This window comes from Cebidichthys violaceus, unplaced genomic scaffold (assembly GCF_023349555.1).
Source record: "Cebidichthys violaceus isolate CVI_PGR_0920_01 unplaced genomic scaffold, fCebVio1.0.p SCAF_10, whole genome shotgun sequence".
NCBI lineage: Eukaryota > Metazoa > Chordata > Actinopteri > Perciformes > Stichaeidae > Cebidichthys > Cebidichthys violaceus.
In genome coordinates this window covers 1081750-1105218 of record NW_027176263.1, presented here as the reverse complement: position 1 = coordinate 1105218, position 23469 = coordinate 1081750, and the positions used below count along the sequence as shown (strand labels likewise).

General features: G+C 39.3%; 2 protein-coding genes across 2 annotated transcripts; one reads left to right on the top strand and one right to left on the bottom strand.

Moving 5' to 3' along the window:
• Positions 1 to 3040: 3040 nt before the first annotated feature.
• gdf10b (growth differentiation factor 10b) lies at positions 3041 to 16430 on the bottom strand. Its single transcript, XM_068719668.1, has 7 exons — positions 16214 to 16430; positions 8359 to 8476; positions 7577 to 7752; positions 6492 to 6670; positions 6057 to 6222; positions 5518 to 5636; positions 3041 to 5370 (listed from the first exon to the last, which is right to left on the bottom strand). Exons 1-7 carry the CDS (start codon positions 16278 to 16280, stop codon positions 5011 to 5013), a joined length of 1185 nt encoding a protein of 394 aa, XP_068575769.1. The 5' UTR covers positions 16281 to 16430; the 3' UTR covers positions 3041 to 5010.
• Positions 16431 to 17604: 1174 nt separating this feature from the next.
• si:ch73-52p7.1 (uncharacterized protein LOC100321084 homolog) lies at positions 17605 to 23258 on the top strand. Its single transcript, XM_068717009.1, has 2 exons — positions 17605 to 17622; positions 21310 to 23258. Exon 2 carries the CDS (start codon positions 21400 to 21402, stop codon positions 22204 to 22206), a length of 807 nt encoding a protein of 268 aa, XP_068573110.1. The 5' UTR covers positions 17605 to 17622; positions 21310 to 21399; the 3' UTR covers positions 22207 to 23258.
• Positions 23259 to 23469: the final 211 nt, after the last annotated feature.

The following is a 23469-nucleotide window of genomic DNA, read 5'->3' as shown; positions in this document are numbered from 1 at the left end:
TCTGAGGACGAAAGACACGCTGGACTGATGCTGCGGACAGCATGCCTTTAACATGCCATCAACTTCCTGTTTTTAAATGCCATTATGCATGGGCCATTTATGGCATTTCTGACGCAACGACCACGTTACATGGTTTGACACAGAAGTACATTTTTGTGCAATACACGTAACACACAATGGCATACATACAAAATTAAAAAATGTGTCTATTCATTGCTCAACAGCTGACCACAATACAATACAATTTGAACTAAGTATCAGTAAAACTAGTAACAAAACAAGCCCACTTGTAATCCTGTTAAAATAAATTATGCATGTTTCTTTTCATGCATACATCTCATATGTTTCTGTCATGTGCTAATCAGAAATGTTTGCCCATGCTGCTTTGCTGATATTACACCTGAGAGCTAAATATGCCTCTTCATACTTTGGATTTGACTGACATCTTTTCTCAAGTTCACATTTAAAATAATGTAAAATCAGGCATGAATGTTCTCCAATAGTCCTTTATCACAGCAAACATTTTGACTTCTTACAATAGAAAAAGTATTAACACTATTCTGCTCAAATGTCCAAGTAAGACATGGCAGTGTGACAGTGAGCCAGCATGCACAATACCAGGACCCTGAAACTGAAGCAGCTAAATGGAATTCAGCCATAATTCGTTTTTATTATTTCATGAAAAAGGTCCATTAATACATTCTTAAAAAGAAGCTCTGCGAGTTCGGTGAGGACTCTGCAGGTCAGAAGAAATGCCACACTGTTCTGCTTCAGGTTGACACATTTACAAGTATTTGTTAGTTGAACGATAACCATCAACCGTCCAAACGTTTTACTGGAAACCAACAGTTTACTGGAAATGTGTTGCATCATGATCGTCAGTGACAAGAGGGAGAGAGGGAGAGAAAGGAAGAGTGACATCGTATCTACTTCTTTTCTTTACTTTGTGGTTCCACTTTGTGTTAATTATTAACTATATTGTCAATGGGTTTATAAATATCTACAGAAGCAGATGAGAGTATATAATCATTGTTCTGCAAAACCTTAAATACATCATGACAGTACAAATTCAAATTCAGATTTTCTCGTTACAGTTGGACTGAACTATATCAAGTGTACCTTTGTTTTTAATCAATTTATTTTACTTTTAACATATTTAGTTATATTCTTGTCTATCATGTTAATTCAGTGTAACTTTGCAGCACTTTTATACTGTGTTAGTAAAACTTGTACATCCTGGTGCTACAGCATTAACGCAGCTTAGGTGACTTTTAATCACCCAAAGGATCCGCACTACACTACATGTGTAGATATAGGGTGCATACTAATCTCCAAAACATAGTAATTATAATTGGAATAAGAAATGTTTCCACATATTGAGTGGACCTAAACACAAAGTGATGTAATAACAGGGTGAACCAGCACTCAATGGTTCAACTCCCGGCCGCAGGACCTTTGTTGCACATTATAAACCTCTCTCTCTCACCGACTTTCAGAATAAAGGCAAAAATGCCAAAATATAGTCTTAACATAAAATAGTGTGCGTGAAAACTCACCCAGTGAGCAGAGAAATCTAAACAGCTATCAGTGATAACATTGATAGCTGGAGTAATGGATAAATGAATCTAAATGTTGGTTGTGCACATGAACAGTGAAGGTGGAATACATAAAAGTAACAGCCAAACTGTGCAAAACATTAAAGTTCAACTGTGAATAAACTTATTTTGACAGTAAGAACCTTTGTATAAGTATAATGTGAAATCACATCCAGGTTGAATTCAGTTCAGGTGAACACATGTTGAACGTGAGGAGTGGTGTTGATGTTGTTGTACTTGATCCGACAGCGCTGTGGGAGTATATCGGACAAAGCTGGGGCGGCTGTGGCTCAGTGGTAGAGCCGCTCGTCCATTAACCACAAGTTAGTCGCTCCACGGGCCTTTCAAAGCAGTTGAATATAGTTTAACTACTGTAGATTGCCAGAAACTCTGCAAAAAAATAATAATCTGCAAACCAGATACCAAGAATGATTTGAGGATAGACACCTAATAGTGAAGTCCATTACTGGAAACAATATAGGTCTCCCTACTCCCACACACAGACAGCAAAGAGGAAGGAAACATCCCGAACAGACATCTACGCAAACACACACAAAAGAGGTCTTCCTTGTCACTCAAATTACTGGCTTCAGAAGAAGGAACAACATGGTTGCACAAATGTCATGAAACGTCATCATGACATGTGTGCTTTTTCCTTTACATAGTAACGTGACAGCATCTGATGTAGTGATTTACATAGGGACAGTAATAACTCAGCTGCAATTTGGCTCATTCGCTGAACTGAAATACCAACTTCCCTTCCTGAAGGGTCTGCATTTCACATACACGAATTTGGTGACGACAATATAAGATTGAAGACATAGATGTAAAAAGAACGTAAAACACCAGCTGTGGAAGAAGTATTCAGAGTAAAAGTATTAACACCACACTGTGGAAATACTCCACTAAAAGTAGAAGTTATTCAATTAAAACCTTACTTCCGTAAAAGTATTATCAGCTAGATTTACGTCAAAGCAAAAGTATACAGTATATTATGCAGCCTAATGGTTCCTGTCAGTGATTTGCTAACGTACATGACGCTGGATTAATATTGCTGCTGCATTAATTGCTGTATAAGTTTAAGGTGGGGGTAATTTTAACTCCTCTTTATACTGTTGGGTAGTTTAATCTACAGCAATGCATCATATTCTATAAGATCATCATGTTTATGGCGTCGCTGTCCAGTGAAAAAAATCCATCTCTACAAAGTCAACTTTTCACGAGCTTAGAAAAATAGACCTGTTTTCAGGTTTGTGACAATACATTTTCCAGCTGATCCAAGAGGGTTGTTATATATGCTTTAAAAATAAAAACTACTTTATTTAGCTTTAGATGAAGGAGAATTTTCTCAACACATAAAGGAACACTTGATGCTTCAACTTATCAGATATATTCACACTCAAAATCCCAAAATTTGGCGATACAAACAGAAAAGGGCTGCAAAATACCTTTATCTCATTTTTTTATTGAAAGTATGTAATGCTAAAAAAAATGACAGAAAACAAACACATAAAAACAGTAGTTTGCAGACAGAAAATGAAACATTATGTGAACAGATGCAGAGAGATCAGATAGATACTGAGAAAGGATAATGAACAGTTAGGTAGTCAATTAGAGAATCAAGTGCTTGAGTTTAATTAAGTGGCTGTTTATCCAAATCCAAAGATCAACACATTCAAACAGCATCACGCTCAGACAATCACTCCGGATAGAAATCAAATCAGTCCTTTCTAATTTGAAATTGGTGGACCGAAAAATGTTAAATAAAAGCACCGATAGTCACTTTATCACTTAAAGTGTGTTGTGGGTTCACTTCAGCCAGACTCTGTATTCATATATTCAGCAGTGAGTATAAACAGATCAGAGCTTTAACTTAACATCTGTATGTTTTACTGAAAACAAACAAAAAGTTACATACAAAACATGAAGTGACTCAAAAACTGACTAAAGCACGGACATAAGGCACAACACAAAGTCTAACAGATTGTGTAACGTACAACATCACTTCACTGGTGCAAGATCGCAACTCATCTCATGAGAAACGCATTTGCAGTTCTCAAACTGCTTCAATGGATTTAAAGGCCGAGTGAAACATCCCTTTCTCCCCCTGATTGATTGTTCAATTATTATTTGCCAAATAAATGTCATAAAATAATATTTTAATTGATTTTTTTTCATCCTCAACTGCAGGGTTTCTTCTTACATTCATCTGAAAGAAATGTACTTTAGGACAAAATCTGACCCACTCATCCTGCCGCAGAGCGACACCATACAGGACTAAACGTGTTTGAGGAATTTATTAAGTTCTCCCTCGTTCTCCTCCTCCTGCTCTACCAACAGGAGGTGTAAAAGGAGGCTCTGTATTTGTTAAGCCACACTCACTGTCAACGACACCCGCCCAAATATTACATTTTAGTAAGAAAAAGGTCACATTATGGAAGTTAAAGATGCTCTAACTTCCGGTTCACTGCAAGTTTAAGGTGCTACGAGCCTAATGACAAACAAAAGGATTCGATTCAGGTAGAAAACGCACAAGTGCAAATAAGCAAAAAGGAAATTCTCAGTATTCATAGACTATTGCACAGAGATTACAGTATTGTATAGTCATGCCTGTGTGTGCATGCATCACAGGCAAATAGGTGATAATGCATGATTAACAGATGTTTATGAAACAGTATGTAAATGTTATCACTGGTTAGTATTTCAGTATGGCTTACAGGAGATGCAGCACAGTTAACACCCTTTGAGTCCTTGTGTGGGATTCTGTACATGATAAAGCTAATAAGCTGAAAGATCAGTTGTTGTTTTAGCGACAGTTACAAATTCTGTAGTAATAACTGGAACCGACCATGAGCACTTGCTGATGTCTCTTGTAAAGAACGAGTTTTGAAAATCATGTTCCTGTTAGGACAGGTGTCACATGGCTGTTATGTACAGTAACTTAATCAATCACGTTAATATGAGGCGCTCGCTCAGCTACTAGCAGTGTGAGGAACGATCTGTTTGTAGCGGCGGAAGAATTGATCACAGGCTGCAAAGGATGAAACACAATTATCCGAAATGAAAAAGATCATAAATGGACAACATTACTATCTATCATTATGCTGCTAACATTCTGGTGACTGATCTGATTTGGCAATTATTTGATATATTCCATCTTACAGCGTTCACTGATGTAACTCAGTGAAAGCTTGTTGTGCTGCTTTAAATAGAAAGAAAAATGTAACTGATGTTAAGGTGCACTAACAAGAGGGATGTCTCTTATTCTGTTTAAGCTGGAATTGGGACGATTTGACAAGGAAACGACACAAACCAAACCACTGGAAATTTGTAACCAAGACTGCACGTCGCTGTTCAGTCTTATTTGACCAAATGTCTAGCATTCAATGAGCCACAATGTTCAGAGGTTCCACCTTTAGCCACGGTAACCCTCCGCCACTTCATCTGGTGCTAACGTAACAAACACCGGACGTTTCTCATAACCACAGGGGACCTCACTGGGGTTTAGCGCCTCATCTTCCTCCAGCTCGTTGCCTCGCATGTACCCAGGTTCTGCATTAGTGCCTACCCCCAAGTCATCAGACACACCTTCATCCTCGGTTGACACCCCGAGCGTCAGACGGAACTCGGACTCGGTAAAGGGTGGAACAACAGTTTCAAGTTCTTCCTCCTCTTTTGAAATTAGAGGTGTGGGTGAGGTAGGCTCCACTTCTGGCACAAAGAACGTATCTTGAACCGCTTCTGAGATCACCTGGATCATTTTATGCGGGAACATCTTTAAGACACAAAGAGGTATTGTTAGATATGGTTTGAAATTTAAAAACCTGTTCCTTCAGCAGGGATAAATTCTCTTAGCATATTCAAACCGAATAATTTCCCTTTAAAGGACGAAATAAAACCAGAGTTGGGAGGATGAACATACCACAGACGTTGGTAAAGCAGAAGTCGCCGTGGTCTGTTTCCGGTACACCATGTAGAAGATAAAGCCAAACACAAGTAAGGCTGCCAGCAGGCTGCCAATGACGATGAAGGCGATGTGATCTAGATGAAACAGATGTAAAATATAAACATTAACAGAAGGACTCTAAGCCACAAACGCACACAGTCGAGCAAAAGAGACCAGTGGTAGCTCTGACTCACAGTGAAATATATATATATAATAGTATCCTGTTTGTCTTTGTGCCAAATTGTTTTTATTAGCATATCAGTTCTTCAGTTATGGCCTAAAATGTGTTTTGTGACCACACAAATCTGATCAGTTCTTCCTCAAGTCCAGGTGGACGTTTGTGCCAAATTTCAATCCAGGCATTTCTCAGATATTTCATTTTTGAATAAAAAAAATGCAATATCTGAGAAATGTACCAGACCGACATACAAACGGACGTGTGTACGTACGTACGTACGACAGAGACAACCAGATAAAACGATGCTTCCGCTGGAGGCATAAAAATGTTACTCAACAGCTTGGTGTTTCTTCTGGTGGCACGACGCAGTACTCTTGTGTGGCTTGAACTGATATTTTCTCCAGCTTTCCCTCCATCTTCAGACAGTGTTTCTTCTGTGCAGCATCCACCGAAATCTCCTCCTCACACACACTCTCCACGCAGTAAAACGTGTGGTGTCGGTCCTTATGCACAAACAACAAACAGAGACCTTTTCAAGAAAACTAGAGTGATACAGAGAAGTCATTTGTACATATAATTGTAAGCAGTTGTAAAACTACTAGGAAATAGTGAAACTACATCAACAGATGGATTTTGGGCTTCTTCTTCCCCTATCATTGGTTGATTAGTAATCATTACATGAGGAAACTGACAGTCTTCAGCTCATTTTCTCATGTCTCATCAATGTCATTCCAAACTTTAGAAGGTGTAGAAGATGTTTGTGCAGTCTCACCTGGTTGATGATCAAAACATCGTAACGAAATTCAGAGAGCTGGCTTTTCGTCATCGTTGCTTTTGTGTTTGGATTGCTTGGCACCTTTTGGAGGTATACCTGCGAGGGATGTGTGAAGCGGACTCGGACAGTGCCATCATGTTGGGCGGTGAGGTCAACTGACGGGAAGTCCACATTACCTGGAAACATGAAAATGGCTTAAACGTAATTTCAATTTCATGTTAGAGACTGAGGCGTGCCGAGATGATGAACAGCTAACCACTGCTCTAATAATTTAAATTAATGGGATATTGTGTTGATTTTAGCATATAATTATTAAAAATGCTGTATTGAACAAGAAAGTAATGACATATGTTTCAACAAAGAAAAAAGAGAAAAGAGGAGAAAATTTCCTTTTTTACATCCTTCGTGGTCATTCGAGTATAATTTTCAGAGTTTACGCGGTGCACCTGAATGCACCATGAAGTCCCTGATGGTTCCTACACACACGCTTTACTGTATTCAACCGTGTTGAGGTTGTAACTGTGGCGGTACCAAGGAGTGCATTCATTCCTCTACCACCTTCTCCTTCACACATCACTGTCGGTCTGTGTATGGCGTGCCAGGTGACAGCCAATCAGAAAGCCCGTTACGTCCCATGTGGCTCATTTACAAGAGTGTTATCTTGTTTTACCATCGCAAGGCCCAAAGCGTCACGGAACGGCTAAATGCAGAGGCTAAAAGGAGAAGCTAGGTGACCAGCAGGTCACGTAAAGCAGGGAAATGCACCTGAAAATGGGAAGGGAAGTGAGAAGCTGCATTTTTAATTAAATCTGTGAAATTTTTTAATTTCATTATTTTTTTAATGAATCAATTAATGTATCTTTAAATGATGCACTTACTGATTATTTGATGGTGTTTTTGTACATCCTGTTTTAATCCGAACTATTTATTGATGAATATTAATTTTTACCATATTTTTCTACACCCGGCTAATTTCTGTTTTCAGGAGACGCATTAATGTGTGAACTCATTAATTCAGGTTCATCGTTCTAAAAAGTGAAATCGTCACCGTAAGCTCAGTGAACACTGACATCAATACTCACATATCTTCGTTACTTGAGAGTCCTCGAAATAGCTGAAAGTGATTCCCTCAGAAGGAGCAGACTCATTCTGTCCAATCACGGCCGTCACGTCGAGAAAGTAATCACTTTTTGGATCATTGAGAGAGGACACGTCTGCTAGTTGAGCTGGTGGGTTCACCCAAATGTCCTTAGGATTACTGGGGAAACAAATAAAACAAGAGTGTCATTGTCAGGAGAAAATAATGAGCAAATAAATAACACATTTAAAATAGTTAGCAGCCTGCTGTATGTAAACAGTCAATAGATGCTTAATAACACACTGTCAATTGTTGGGAGCTAAAAATAAATATTTTGCTAATTATTTCTAGAAATGTTCAAGTTTTTTTTTTTTTTTTTATATGAACATAATCAAAATTGTGATAAGCAATTGTAAGGATATCTTTAATTTAATTAATGTGTGTAGAATTGAGTGATATCCGACAGCGACGATGTTTGAATTGTCCTTTCTGGGCCACCGTAGAAACACGGCAGACTCAGTGAAGAGCATCCGCTCACTATGTAGATATGAAGGGCTCATTCAACAAGTCTTAGTTTCAGGTGAATACACACTAATTTAAACTGTTAATGATCAGTTAACAAGGGTCGATCCAGTATTAGGCTACTCAGTTCTATTGATTGAAGTTTTTAAATAAATTGATACGCTGCTTGTTTGTGCAGTTTAAAGCAGAGATCATCTTACAAAATACTTCTAACAGGCAAACTGACTTTAAGCAGGTTATGTGCACAAAGGAACACACACTAACCCTGCTGATGAGCCAATATGGACTCGGAATCGTAGCCCTGGCGACGGCTGCTCGTAACTCCACCGCAGCACGTTGTGCATATTGTGGCAGTCCAGGGTCACGTTGGTCGGCGGCGCCACTGTGAGAAACAGAGACACGAAACGTCAGACTGCAAATTTCACACTGAACATCTCCAAAACACCAGAACAAGACAAGGAAATTAATATCACACATAATTGTTATGTCGTAGGTGGAGCTCCCCTTCCCTTACTGGACTCGTTGGTACGAGGCCTTTAACTGAAACAGAGAATCCCCCTCTTTACAGAAACACTGTTATCACCATTAAAGTCACTTACAGACTCTCAGCTTAACCCTGCTACTACTCTTCTTCTCCATTAGTCTGTCAAATTCGGGGAGGCTTTGTATTGTTTAAAACTTCCCACTAGAGGGCGCTGCATGCAAACTGCTACACGATACAATCCTGGTGAACCTCTTTAATGGGTCTATATGTTGCACGCACGCACGCACGCACGCACGCACGCGCGCGCACACACACACACACACACACACACACGTTTAAGAGAATATTAATAGTCTACGTATATTTCTTTAAATTTGGTGGCAGAACTACAACTTCACTCAATGAACTGGGTTCTTTAAATTGAATCTACATGAAACTTTGTGCAATGTCTCTGCCGACATCGAGGAAGCCAGAAAAAGGACACATACTTCCTCAAATTTAAAATAGCAGAGTACAAACAAGACAGACAGTGTTTTTCCCTTTTACCCTCTTGTTAACTGGCCCTCACTTCAGGGCCGTGACTTACAGTTTAATGTCAATTCAGCATCGCTGCAAGAAGACCAGATGATTTCAACAGCAGCGCTGATCAGCTCTAGAAACAAGTTTTATTTGTATCCTGTGCATGTTCACACAAGCCTGACGATGTACCTCATGTTACAGGAAGCAGCCATGCGTCGTAGCATTGCACAGTTACCGTTAAAACACACACACACACACACACACACACACACACACACACACACACACACACACACACACACACACACACACACACACACACAGAGAGTTTCTTTTTTGTTTTTTTTATCTTCTAAAAGGCTTAATGTTTTGTTTCAGAGATAATCACAATAAAAGCAAAACAATGTTATATCTTAGTGTTTTATGTAATAAAGTTTGGAACATTTTCATCGTTTTGTTGCGATTTACTGAAGCACCACCAGCAATGCCCATTCAATTTGTACATCTATCACGCAGGCAGAAAACTGGTTTTCATGCTGGGACATGCTCTCTTCAAACTTCTCCGTCAACATAAATGGTTTGTTTTAAATGATTAAAACAAAAGCTCATACTTGGCGTACACAATATAAGATTATCACACTGATGATATTTTCTCTCCAAGTGTATTCAGGAAAAGAAAAGAAAGACAGAGAAGGGGCAGAATGAAGACACAAAGATTGGGGCTTTAATCAAGCTTTTTGGACAGGTTCCTGAACACACCTTCAAAAACCTTTATGAGTCACACCTCTGTTATCTGACAGATTAAGAAAATAAAAGAGAACATTTCAGTTTCAATTCCTCTGAACATCTACGTTGATGCACGTGATAACGTACACCCACGCAATGACAGAGAGGCTCAGAAACGACTTGAGACGCGAGAGAAGTGAAAGAGAAATCACAGATGAAGACATGTGTACAAGTCAAAGAAGCGTTAACCGCAGCTGTCACTGTTGGTCGCTGAGGGCGTCCACCACAAGGTAGCGTGAGACCCACACAAGCGAAACCACACCATGTAGGAATTCAAACTTCCGTTTTACCTTCTTGCAGTTTGATAGATTTTTGAAAATGTAAACGATCAAAGGAATCACTGTTAAATCCCATCTGAGAAATAATGTATTTATACCAGAGAAAGCATTTCCTGGTATAATGATTTACAGATATACACACAATCCCATTGCAAAAATGCACAACTTTAAGTACAATAAGACAATATTCAAAATGGCAGTTTTCACAGCTCCTTTACAGTTTCCATCTTAAGTTTAGCCATTCAAAATTAAATTTGGGGAACAGATTTAAAATGAACCAATTACAAAAAGGTCAGAATGTCAACTTTGGGAATGAGGTCAACCCCCCAGCTGAGGAAAAGTAGAACATATTTACCAAACACTGAGCATGTTTATAAGTTTCTATATATATATATATATATATATATATATATATATATATATATAAATATATAAGTGAAGCAGATCAGTCACGAGTACAGAAACAGTAGCAGACACGGCTCACAGATTTGTGCACACAAAGCAAAAAGCTCTTTCAGAAGCAGGAAGAGAGAGCAAACGCTGTCAGATGTTAAAAAGGAGGTCACTGGTGATGGAGGAAGTCCAACGATGTGCAATGAAACAAATATGAGCAATAAAGTTGTGTGCAAAAGAATGAGCATTCAAGTACAATATGTTTCTAGTGCTTCTTGATACTTAATAATAACTTTAATATGTCCTTTTTATTCATGCTTCGTGTTCCTTGCTGTTGTAAAATATTTTGGTGGGGTTTTTTGTATCGTTATCTTTATATCGCTGACTGATTTTGTAACTAATTGGGAGTTTTATTGAGAAAATTACAGTAAAGCTCTCTTGATGTTTGCAGTCAGAATGAGAACTCAGTTCAACCACAGCAAACCAACACCAACGTCAGGACTACAGAAGATAGAGGAGGAGGACAGAGCGGCAGAGACACGGACGCAAACTGCACAAAGCACAGATATAATCACTGACTGCGTGCAATCACGCATCAATTATTTACACCACGGCTACATTTCAACACATCGCTTGACGATGGTGATCTACATAACCCACACGGCTTCCTGCCGCGTCTCATTAAAGGAGTGAGCCGAGGATAGTTTTCACTGCAGACATTTGGACTCGTAGCATGAACAGCACAAGTGTAACTACTGACATCAATAATGGCTGCATGCCATTTGCATAACTACTAGACTGGTTGGGCTGATGGTGGAACTACACTGTAAATAGAGGTTCAAAAAGACCACCACTGCTCAGATTTGAATGCAGTTTTAAGTAACAAGGCAAGTATTGAAATGTTTAGGCGGCCTTGTTAGGTATTGATTCTCATCTTGTCTTATTGTATGCAAATAACAACAGACTAGCCAATGCACTGTATGTCAGCAGCAGTCATCTGGTTTGTTGGTGTGAAGGATATGGTATTTTTCAATAAAACGTTATACTTATTTAGTTTTTATGTTGTTTTTCATGTAACAGATGAAGCCCAAAGTTCTTGAAGACAGATAAAATTGTAATTTGAATCAGGAACTCAGTAATCAAAGAGTCAGAGCACCGACAAGATAATGAACCCAACCAGACATCTGATGGAAGCTTTCAGTAATTTACAGTAATTCACAGGGCTGCAACTTTCGATTTTTTTTGTATTTATTTATATATAGATTTTATAAATCGGTCAACTTGACGATTATTTTCCCGATTAATCTTTGGTCTAGAAATGCAAAAAAAACTAGAGTACTGAACGTTCGGTCAGGTTGACGAACTGATAACTTCTCAATATGTTGTTAGCTCTTTCATGTTGCTAGCTCTTTCATGTTGCTAGCTCTTTCATGTTGCTAGCTCTTTCATGTTGCTAGCTCTTTCATATTGTTAGCTCTTTTATGTTGCTAGCTCTTTTTTCATTGTCCACGCTTTCATGCCAATGGTCTCGACAACAAGCACTGTGGTGACACGTTAGGTGAGACGAGACACTTTAATGGGAAAATCTATTCCAAGGTATGAATGAAAGCAATCTCATGGGCAAAGTTTACGTTCTCTTGGAAAGCCCCACTCAGAGTGACACAAGTTGTGCTATTGTATAAGGTGACTCATCCCGATTGTCTCATAATACACAGACATATCCATGCTCTCTCTCACACTCACAAAAAGGGGAAAAGAGATAAAGCTGCTAGAAAACTAAAAACCTAGCTGCCCTGTCTTCCCGTAGGGGCTATCTGGCAGAAGGGCAGTGGCTGATAAACTTCCCTGGAACTTGCGGTCATTGTTTACTCATACTGTTCTTTACTTTGCTTTTATTGTCTAATGAGAGACGACGACAAAAATCTGACTTCAAGGATTCCCTTTATACTTGAAACGAAAACGGCTACAAATTTATAAATGCAACAATCATCTCAAATAAAGCTCACATGTAGGCCGATAAACAAAAGACAGATAGATATACTGTAGTCTATGTCAACATACAGTTGTGGTCAAAAGTTTACATACACTTGTAAAGAACATAATGTCATGGCTCTCTTGAGTTTCCAGTTATTTCTACAACTCTGATTTTTCTCTGATAGAGTGATTGGAACAGATACTTCTTTGTCACAAAAAACATTCATGAAGTTTGGTTCTTTCATGACTTTATTATGGGTTAACAGAAAAAGTGATCAAATCTGCTGGGTCAAAAATATACATACAGCAGTGCTAATATTTGGTTACATGTCCCTTGGCCATTTTCACTTCAATTAGGCGCTTTTGGTAGCCATCCACAAGCTTCTGGCAAGCTTCTCGTTGAATCTTTGACCACTCCTCTTGACAGAATTGGTGCAGTTCAGTTAAATTTGATGGCTTTCTGACATGGACTTGTTTCTTCAGCATTGTCCACATGTTCTCAATGGGATTTAAGTCAGGACTTTGGGAAAGCCATTCTAAAACCCTAATTCTAGCCTGATTTAGCCATTCCATTACCACTTTTGATGTGCGTTTGGGGTCATTGTCCTGTTGGAACACCCAACTGCGCCCAAGACCCAACCTTCGGGCTGATGATTTTAGGTTATCTTGAAGAATTTGAAGGTAATCCTCCTCCTTCATTATCCCATTTACTCTCTGTAAAGCACCAGTTCCATTGGCAGCAAAACAGCCCCACAGCATAATACTACCACCACCGTGCTTGACGGTAGGCATGGTGTTCTTGGGGTTAAAGGCCTCACCTTTTCTCCTCCAAACATATTGCTGGGCATTGTGGCCAAACAGCTTGATTTTTGTTTCGTCTGACCACAGAACTTTCCTCCAGAAGGTCTTATCTTTGTCCACGTGATCAGCAGCAAACTTCAGTCGAGCCTTAAGGTGCCGCTTTTGGAGCAAGGGCTTCCTTCTTGCACGGCAGCCTCTCAGTCCATGGAGATGCAAAACACGCTTGACTGTGGACACTGACACCTGTGTTCCAGCAGCTTCTAATTCTTGGCAGATCTGCTTTTTGGTGGTTCTCGGTTGACTCTTCACCCTCCTGACCAATTTTCTCTCAGCAGCAGGTGATAGCTTGCGTTTTCTTCCTGATCGTGGCAGTGACAAAACAGTGCCATGCACTTTATACTTACAAACAATTGTTTGCACTGTTGCTCTTGGGACCTGCAGCTGCTTTGAAATGGCTGCAAGTGACTTTCCTGACTTGTTCAAGTCAATGATTCGCTTTTTCAGATCCATGCTGAGCTCCTTTGACTTTCCCATTGTAGCGTTTGTGGGCGTTTGTATCCAATGAGCCTTATTTAAATGGCCTCAGAGAAGTCACCAGCTGTAGTCACTCATAATCACTCACAAGAAGTTAAGAGGCCATGCTATGAAGCTCATTTCATTGACACAACTTTCTAAGTCACCAAAATTGCTAATTCATGTTGCTATATGTATATTTTTGACCCAGCAGATTTTGTCACTTTTTCTGTTGACCCATAATAAAGTCATGAAAGAACCAAACTTCATGAATGTTTTTTGTGACAAAGAAGTATCTGTTCCAATCACTCTATCAGAGAAAAATCAGAGTTGTAGAAATAACTGGAAACTCAAGAGAGCCATGACATTATGTTCTTTACAAGTGTATGTAAACTTTTGACCACAACTGTATATACAAATGAAATACCTACGTTTGTTGAGACAGTCTATCGATCTCCGCTGCGTTTCAGCACCCAGGAGAGAGAGAGAGAGAGAGAGAGAGAGAGCGCGAGCGCGCGCACACACACACACACACACACACACACACACACACACACACACACACGCACACGCAGTGTCTGACAATAACTCATAATAAGTGAGGGATAATTCGGTAAAATACACCGGCTAACTCATCTCAGGTACGCCTATTAATGCTTAATCTGACAAGTTTGGAATTTGCTAATGTGTTTGGGACGTTTGTCATGCTGTTTGTACTGGGGCTGCACTGGGACAGGAAGTGATTTGGACAATACAAATGAACAGAGAGAGAGATATACGTAAAAATACATGATTGTTGTTATTGAGAACAGAATGGGTCAACACATTCATATTCTGTTAAATCAGTGTTGTTAATAGGGCTGCAAGTAATCTTTATATTTATTAACAAGACATAGACAAGCAGAAAATACTGACAACTGAGAAGCTGGAATAAGGGAGTGTTTGGATAGTTGTGTTTGAAGATTGACTTTACGGCTTAACAAATTACCTAAAAAGTTGTTTAAAAAGATGACATGGAAGTCAAGAACAATAGCGAGCTAAGCTCAGACTATCAAATGACCAAATACCAAATGTGTGGTCTGCACATCAATGTATTCTTTATGCAGTCAGGCTGCATTAATGTTTGTATTTAGAGCCGTTTGCTGCTGATAGCATCACCAAAAATGCATTTAAGCATCAAGTGTGTTGCAGCAACTTCAGACTGCAGAGGATCGATGCAAATCTGCTCAATGCCTCTTTAAATGGTGTTTGGTGAAGTTCCAGAAATGGTCAGATGAGTTTTCCCCCCTCATCAATCTCAGCAATGACCATAATTAGAGGCATTAGTACACTAGCCTGTGCACAACATCCAATGTGAGAGGATAGAACTAATGTAAGGTGAGAGGGGAGGAAGGTATAGAATGAACATCTTCCTGGTTGCAGCTAAATCCATGTGACGCTTTGATCGCCCGAGTTTCAAATCCTGTTTCTAAACTTCAGCATTTTGTCCCACGGTCATGTTTTCACCCGCTCTTATTAGAGACTTTTCTGTGCTACTTACACAACTGTACACCATTTCATCTATTTCTAATAAGAAATGAACATTTACAAGTGTACCACAGTGCACAATATTCCAGTTCATACACATTTCTAAAGTAAACCTGCATGTGTGGCTTCTGCAGGATTTGATTCCTGCGCTTGGTTCTTCATACGGAAATCAACAACTTTGCAGAAATGCATTACACAAACAAAGCGTCTTGGGTAATACTGAAAAGTACAAAGAGGAAATAAAGAAAACCCCAAAGACATGTGTACACACTGCAGCTTGTTTAAGCAATCAGCCATATTCGAACTGAAAGGAATCCACCCAACGTTTACACGAGCGTGATGTTTGGTAGTTAATGTATGATTGAGTAGCGTGTTGGAGAGTTTTCTGGGGTAAAATGTTCACACGGTAACGTTACACAGTATATTTAAGTACTCAGTCATACTGTACAGTTGAAGTGGATAACTTCAGCCAGGTGCAGCTTCACAATACCAGTCTTTCCGGCAGTAAAAGTTTGCCAACGGCATATTAAAATACAGTATTTTAACCATAACATGCCTTGTTTACACAGGAGAATGATCCCGTGTGTTGGTTACAGGAGCGGAAGCCAGGCAGCTGTTTTCCTGTGAGACCAGCGGTCTGTCCTCACCTCACCTCCTCATAATAAACCCTCATGAAATTCTGCATACAACCACAGATTCACTTTGAATCGACATGTCTTAGATTATGTGACACAGGATTAATTCGGCTGCACAGAGGTGTTGAACCAGGTTAACGTTACGGTGTGAACACCCTAAAATCAGCTCATGCGTGTACACGTACGCTAGTAACGTAGAGTTCACTTACCGTAGGCCAACACGGCGTGTGACCACACGAGAGAGAGGAAAACGGAACGAAATGCAACCAAATCCATATTTAACAGGCGATCCGATGCTCGTTGTCTTCTTTCCTCAAAGTAAGCATGAAACGGAGACACCGAGTAATCTAATGGTTCATTTGGGAGGCTGTAGAGAAACAATAGCAGCAGCAGCAGCAGCGCTTCTCCCACATTCACCAGCTTCACGTCCGCTGATCCAACAGCGGAAGTTACGTTCATGGCCTTTCCCAAACCTCGTAAATCAACGCTTCCAAATACAAACTATGCCAATTTTGCTTGTTGCTTGATTTGAGTAATAAAGTGGCATAAAGATGATTTATAACAGCACAAATAAAGACACAAATACACACAATTCATGTCGTATTAGTTTATTATTATTTTTTGCTTTCAGTTTTGTGTTACAAGTCATTATCTCAAATAGTGTTTAAACATATGTATACGCTTACTATTAAAGGAATCTCCTTAAATGTATGTATGTATATGTATATATATATATATATATATATATATATATATATATATATATATATATATATATATATATATATATATCCGTGAAATATAACCTAAGAGAGTAAAACTACTTCATTCTGAAGGAAAAAAAACTCATCAGTGTCGTACTTGGCATATGCTACAAAGCAAAAAAACACAAGAAATGGCATACCATACAACGGCTTTAACATCATTTACTGCCAATGTTGCGCTAATAAATCCTAAAGTCCGACAGGGTTTTTCAAGTTGTAATTCTGCTATTTCTGACTGCATTTGAATGCAGCTATTGTCTATGTCACGTTACTGGGAATTTACTGGGTTTTCCCAGCAGTTTTTTTTTCTCCTCATTTTCTGTCGGGAAATTGTGTTAAGTTTACTGATAGATACATTATTAAAGATACCTTCTAAGCAGTCTGACTTTCTCATAGGAATACAGAACTAAATGTTTAAAAAAAAAAAACAATTTAGAAAATGCTATTAAAGCCTACTTTTGGCTGTAGGACAGACTATACCTATATGAGATTAACAAAAAATGAATAAACAAATATTAGTACCTTTATCTCAATAGAACAAGGCTGTGAGACTGACTATACCTATACGAGATTAACACAAAAATAATAAACAAATATTAGTACCTTTATCTCAATAGAAAAAGATACATAAAAATGGCCAAATTGATCTGTGGGATTCTCTCTGCTTCAAGTCTGTTAGAAGAACATTTGTCTGCAGTATTGAGGCTGAACTCAGCCTGCACTCGAACTGAGTTACAGCTTCCTTTGTGGGATACTTCCCCCAACCTGACGTCATGCTGGATGTGTGATTTTTCCTCCCCATCCCCGCCTCAAGCTGACGCATTCACATATCAGCTCTTCTGCAGCAACTCGAGGTAAGTCACACATCAGAAAACTGGGAAACTTACTAAGCTTGTACAGCATTGATGACCATTTAGTGTGGGCTTCTTTAACAGCTGGTAAATTGTATGTGTCCTGTAGTTAGTCCGTAAAGGCAAGAGAAAGCCGAGCTTAACAGTATATTCTCATGTTACATTACATTCCTGCGTCTGTGTTATGTAATAGAAACATTCTTGACAAGTCTGTTGTGATGGAAAACTGTTAAATGTGTCACAGATAAACACTTCAACTGCTTAAGATGCTGGATTGACTGAAAGATGTCGCTTGTCATCCTGTGAACTTCTGACATGTTTTCTTCTGAGAATAATAAAAAAAATAAAAATAAAATGGTGAATGTTTTAACGGTGCAAACTTCACCCCTGACCTACAAAACTTAAGCCAAATATGCAGTCAGACGCTCATTTATTTTTATCTTATGGGGGTGGAAAGTCTAAAGCCAGGTCACAGAAAGTATGTACTCCTGACAAAAGGAAGTGTGGGGATAACAATTTTTGGTCCTGCGGGAAAAACAAAGAGCAGCACTCTGAATCTCCATCTTCATACATTTCCTCTGAGCCGGGCTGAGCAAGGGGGTCGTGACAGTGAGACTGAACTGTTACTGGATGTTGTCACTCACTGTGTTTAACGCTGGTCGTCATCTTCCTCATCTTCATGTCTGCCTTTTGCTCTCAGCATTAGTTGGCGTAACAACAAACCATCATATCCATCAGCAAAAGATTTCAATTAATGAAAAAGAGTCAACACGTTTGTCTTATTTATAACAGTATTCTTCTTGGATTTTTTTCTACTTTATTTTGCTTTATGTCTTCTCTCTTCTCTCTACTGCAGTGTGAAGATGAAGCGTGATCACTAAGTTCCACTTTGTTTGAGCTTAGCACTACTGGGTTTCGTGTGCCGGAGTGTTTCTTGGCTGGTAGCAGTAACTTCCTGAATTCTCTTTACATTTTTTACACTTTGTTTTTTCTACAGATTAAATATCTGTTATTAGTGAGCTTCAGTGCTGCTGGTAGGACAGAGGACAGAGAACAGAGCCAGGCTAGCTGTTTCCCCCTGCTTCCAGTCTTTGTGCTAAGCTAAGCTAATTGTCTCCTGGGTAGCTTATTTACCGTACACATCTGGTTGATATCTCTTCTCATCTAATTCAGAGCAATACAGCAAAGAAGTGTGTTTCCCAAAAATCTCAAACTATTGCTTTAGTAACTTTTTATGTCTTTTAACAACAACATAAGTTTGTTCATGCCCACTACACATTTGATGTTGATCTGACTGCAATATTCTATATTTTGGAGACCAAACTAACAAAGTTGGCCTGTCTGTGGCACTTAGACTCAAGCCTATTGATAGGTAAGATCTTTAAAAATGTGTCACAAATGTAACTCAAACAGCAGTAAGAATTGAATTTCTCTTCATATTTGGTGATCTAGCTTGTCATCCTCTTTTTCATAATGAAAAAAAAACAGTTCTTCAGAGAAATTAGACATTTTTAGCAGCAAGCAAGCAAAATTCCGAAAAGTACAGAAACCTAAAAAGCCCATAAACTTCTCTGACCCGCTGGTGGGTCAGTAAGTACAAACTCATGCTGTGCAGCCAAACAATTTTCAAACCCACAAAACTGTGGAGATTAAATTGGAGATCCCAAAGTTTCCAAATAGGGTGAATCTTAAACGAAGCACAATCCATTGACAATATTTCCCTTTCATTGAATAGTGCAGTCCTCTTGGGTTTGAATATTTCACTCAGTGTTAACATTATATAGCTTTGCTGATGAGCTGAAGCAAATTGCATACTTACTTATTACATATGATGCTGCCAGACAATGAATACAAGGATTGTTCTTCCTTTAAAACAAAAGAAAAGGGGGTTAATCTGGATGTTAAATATATTCTAGATTATAATTCACTTATATTTAATGTCACAAAAGGCCAAAGGAAGAATGTAGCAGTCAACTCTGTGCTGGGCTTCAAAATGAGGCAGAAAGTCTTATTCCTGCCCTGATATTATTGCCAAACCAGAAAATCTACCCAGACCTTTGTTGAGGCCAAGATTTCAAAACAATGTTTTCCCTGGAATCTTGAAGCGATCTCCACAGTTATAATTTTCTAAATGTGTGTTATGTGAAATTCAATGTGGGCTCCCAGTGCCAAACACTGTATCCCGAACTGAAGTGCAGGAAGAACACACCCATCACAGAGTGTGTGTGCGTACGTGGGTATGTGTGTGTGTGTGTGTGTGTGTGTGTGTGTGTGTGTGTGTGTGTGTGTGTGTGAGATAAAGTACTGATCCAAACCAGCTGTCAGTGTATCCATATCCCCTCTCTTCAAGACAATACTTAATGGATTAGAGACACACGGGGGTGCGACCTCAGAACATTATACTCCAGTATCCAATAACAAGAATCTCCCATATGAACGTTGACCTAGACTGAAAGAGGGCTATAGGTTTGTCTACATGGCCCAAGCATTTCATTTTCATATAAACATTTCACTCGGTCATGCTTGATTTAACCGGCAAATTGACTTTTGCCTCAACAATGTCAAGAATATGAACTATTGTCAAGTTCATGTACTAAAGAAGCAAAATGGTTAAAGTTCACACCAGCTCTCTGACGTTAGTCAGAAGTTGTTGTTCAGTTAAAAGAAGCTGAAAGATGGTGAGGAGAAATGTGTTACCATATGATAAATTGCATAAAATCACTCAGAGAATGCAACAAACAGCAATGGAAGACATATTAAGATCCTTAACTTAAAGGGGAACTCCACTCACTTTATCCTTCATAGTCTGTTTACAGTTCTTGGGAAGCATACAGCATATGTGAACAAAGTTGTATTAAGCCTTTTGTGACTCCAGAGTGAGTTGTGCAAAATCTGATATATTTCTTTGAGTGATGTCACTGGAGTCATCGTCGGTTGGGGGACTACAAGTTTGAAAAATAAAAAATAAAACTGGGGGTCTCCGTAGCCCGGTCCTCACCTCTGCTTGAGGCTAACTGCTCAAGGCTACATGAGCTACTACGAGCATAGCTCACCTGTTGGTGGTTGAGATGCTTTGTGGGTAATGTCTTCGGCAGGTTTAGATGAGGAAGAAGAATGCATGCAATAGAAAAGGCAATGTCTTTGGTTCTGCAGCATTGTTTTTAACTCTTTCTTTTTACTTGTGAGTCTAAATATTTTATAGGAATGCAATGCTAACACGTAAAATACGATCATCTAATGACATATTATGTAAAGTTACAGATTAAACTACCCAACTGGATATAAAGTGAGTAAAACAGCGACGACATTCAAATGCTACTTACACATCAATGCGTCATTAATAATAATCTAATAATACATATTTATTTCTTCTTATTTTATTTATTTATCTATATATGGGACTGTGCACATTAACCAACATTGGCATCAATCTAAATTTGCTTACACAACAAAAAATGACAAAAGATAAAAGTCAATGAAACGAAGAGCGATAAGAAAATGGAAGAGATTTAACACATTGTCCCAATATATCTGTACTTTTACCTATAGTATAATTATAAATGCAGCACTGTTATACTTGTCCTTTTTCCTACTATTACTAGTACTTCTTCCACCAGTAGTTGCTTTTTCACACAGACCAAACTTTATATGCAGATTAAGGGGTTTGACCTTATGTTTTCTTTTCTATAGGCTCAGGTATATGTACCTGAACGCCTCACATCATCACATCCACACGTCAACACCAATGAAAATGCTGCCTGAGACTCTCCTCCAGCAGTGATGCCTGCCGTCAGCCCTCCCACCCCTCTCCTCTGTGTGCTGCTCTGTGTGTCGGTGGCTCTGCAGCGCTCTGACCTGCGTCTGGCTTACGTGACCCACAACAGCTTTTTATACTACTCCTGCAGCCAGGACCCGCAGCCCTGCAGCGTCTCCTCGCTTACAGACTGCAAATGCAAGGACATTCAGGTTTCCACGCTGCACCATCCGCAGACTCACTCGTCCCCCGTCTTCCGGATGAGACGTTTAACGGTTTGGTTCACGTCGCCATTAAACACGGCTCGTCTGCTCAACAACTCAGAGGTAAGACACCTCACTCTGATTCACTGCGGCCCCGGAGGATCTGAGCCGCCCTCTTCTTCCCTGGAGGGACATTTTGCCGTGCAGCACCTTGAGAGGCTGACAGTGATGAACCTGGAGAAGAGGCCGGTTCACCACTGTCCAGATGCAAACAGAGCCTGGAACATAGACTCAAACAGTGACCCTGACAGAGATAATGGTGCTCACCTTGACACTAATAGATACAAGAAGGATAAAGACACAAACCTGGACATGACTATGAAGAGAGATTCCTTGGATCTGTCCTCGCTCCAGTGCCAAGACCTCTTCCTGGGCAGGGAGCTGGGAGCAGCGTTTCACGAACAGGCCAGACTGGGAATCATCCACAGCTCCGTGCTGGAGTGGAGAGCAGTGGTCAAAGCCTACACGGTTCAGACACACATAGACAATGACGGCGTGCTGCCGTTCCCTAATCTCCACCTGCCAAAATTACCAGAGACATCTGTCATATATGTCAGCTTTGTGTACTGATGGGTTACTTTTAGAGGAGTGCAGGAGGAAGATCATCTAGTGTTCAGGACCTGCAAACAATCACTTTCTTGCTCACCAGGGATCCTACATTTTGGATTATAATTTGGGTCTTTTTTGTTGCAGGCCTCCGATTTACTAAATAAATGGATAAAACACAGGTTTTTGCACACACACGCAAACCCAAGCAAAACTAAATTAGATTTTTCTTATCCTATAGATTTAACCGTAATTTTCACAAGTAGCCAAATAACTTTATCAGCATGTTAAAAAAAAAATATATATATATATATATCAACTAATGAGGGACCAGAGAAGCCTGCCAACCCCCTCCAGCTGACGTGTCTTTTCTTTCTAAATGGTGGTTGTGAAATGAAAATGGCGGTCGGGTGTCTCTGTTTAACCATTTATTCGCCCCTTGTTTTTCTACCACAAAGACAGAAAATGTGAGCGTCCACCATGAAGTGCATCCCAGTGAAGCTCTGAGCCTGTTTTCATAATGTGCTTGACAGATGTTGTGACTGGTTTACTTGTAGGCTAAATGTCATCACTAGAGGGAGGACATTGAGCTTCTTTGGTCGTTGTGCAGCATAAATCCCACCAAGCTCTGCTCTGGCATTCCTACAGCTGACCTCTGACCTCTGGAGAGACTTTCTCCTCTGGGATCGATTAGTCATCTTAAATGTGAAATTAATGTTTGGTTTCAGGATTCAACCACAAGATGGCAGCAGATACATTTGAGTCAAAGAGGAAGCTGTAAAGGGAAGTGTTTCGGTAGGACTGAGCTTGCTGATAACAGGAGGAACAAACGTTTTTTTTGTTGTTGTTTTTTTTAAGTCTACAACTCTAACGAATCCAGCTAACCTTAAATTCAGCAAACGTGTCATGAAGTATCTCAGCACTTTAAAAGCCTGTGAGGAATATTGTTTGTTAGGATGGAGGTATAAATTATGGCATATTTATTTGTTTACAAAAATGAAATGAACAATTTCATCACTTGCATTTGTTTAAAACAGAAATAAATTATTTACTCATCACTTGGGAATTTAACATGATAGATATTGTCCAAAACTTGATTTGTCCAAAGTTGCGAGTTAAACCATATCTTGTAATGTATTTCATGTTTACAATATGAGGTATCAATGAATTACATTGTGGAGGGAAATCCACTTAAAGTCACATTTTTAAGTGTGACCAGAAACAATTTGAATATTTGTTTTTCTTCTTTTGGATATTTGTTTGACATCACTGATCAATGTGAGGTAC

What these genes read in the sequence shown, in the direction of transcription:
- si:ch73-52p7.1 (XM_068717009.1), top strand. Translation starts at nt 21,400, where the DNA reads ATGCCTGCCGTCAGCCCTCCCACCCCTCTCCTCTGTGTGCTGCTCTGT.
- gdf10b (XM_068719668.1), bottom strand. Translation starts at nt 16,280, where the DNA reads ATGGATTTGGTTGCATTTCGTTCCGTTTTCCTCTCTCTCGTGTGGTCA. An exon ending in ACACGCCGTGTTGGCCTACG is followed by an intron (nt 8,477 to 16,213) that starts GTAAGTGAACTC and finishes TGTTTCTCACAG; the next exon opens with TGGCGCCGCCGACCAACGTG. An exon ending in ACCAGAAGAAACACCAAGCT is followed by an intron (nt 5,637 to 6,056) that starts GTTGAGTAACAT and finishes TGTTTCATCTAG; the next exon opens with ATCACATCGCCTTCATCGTC.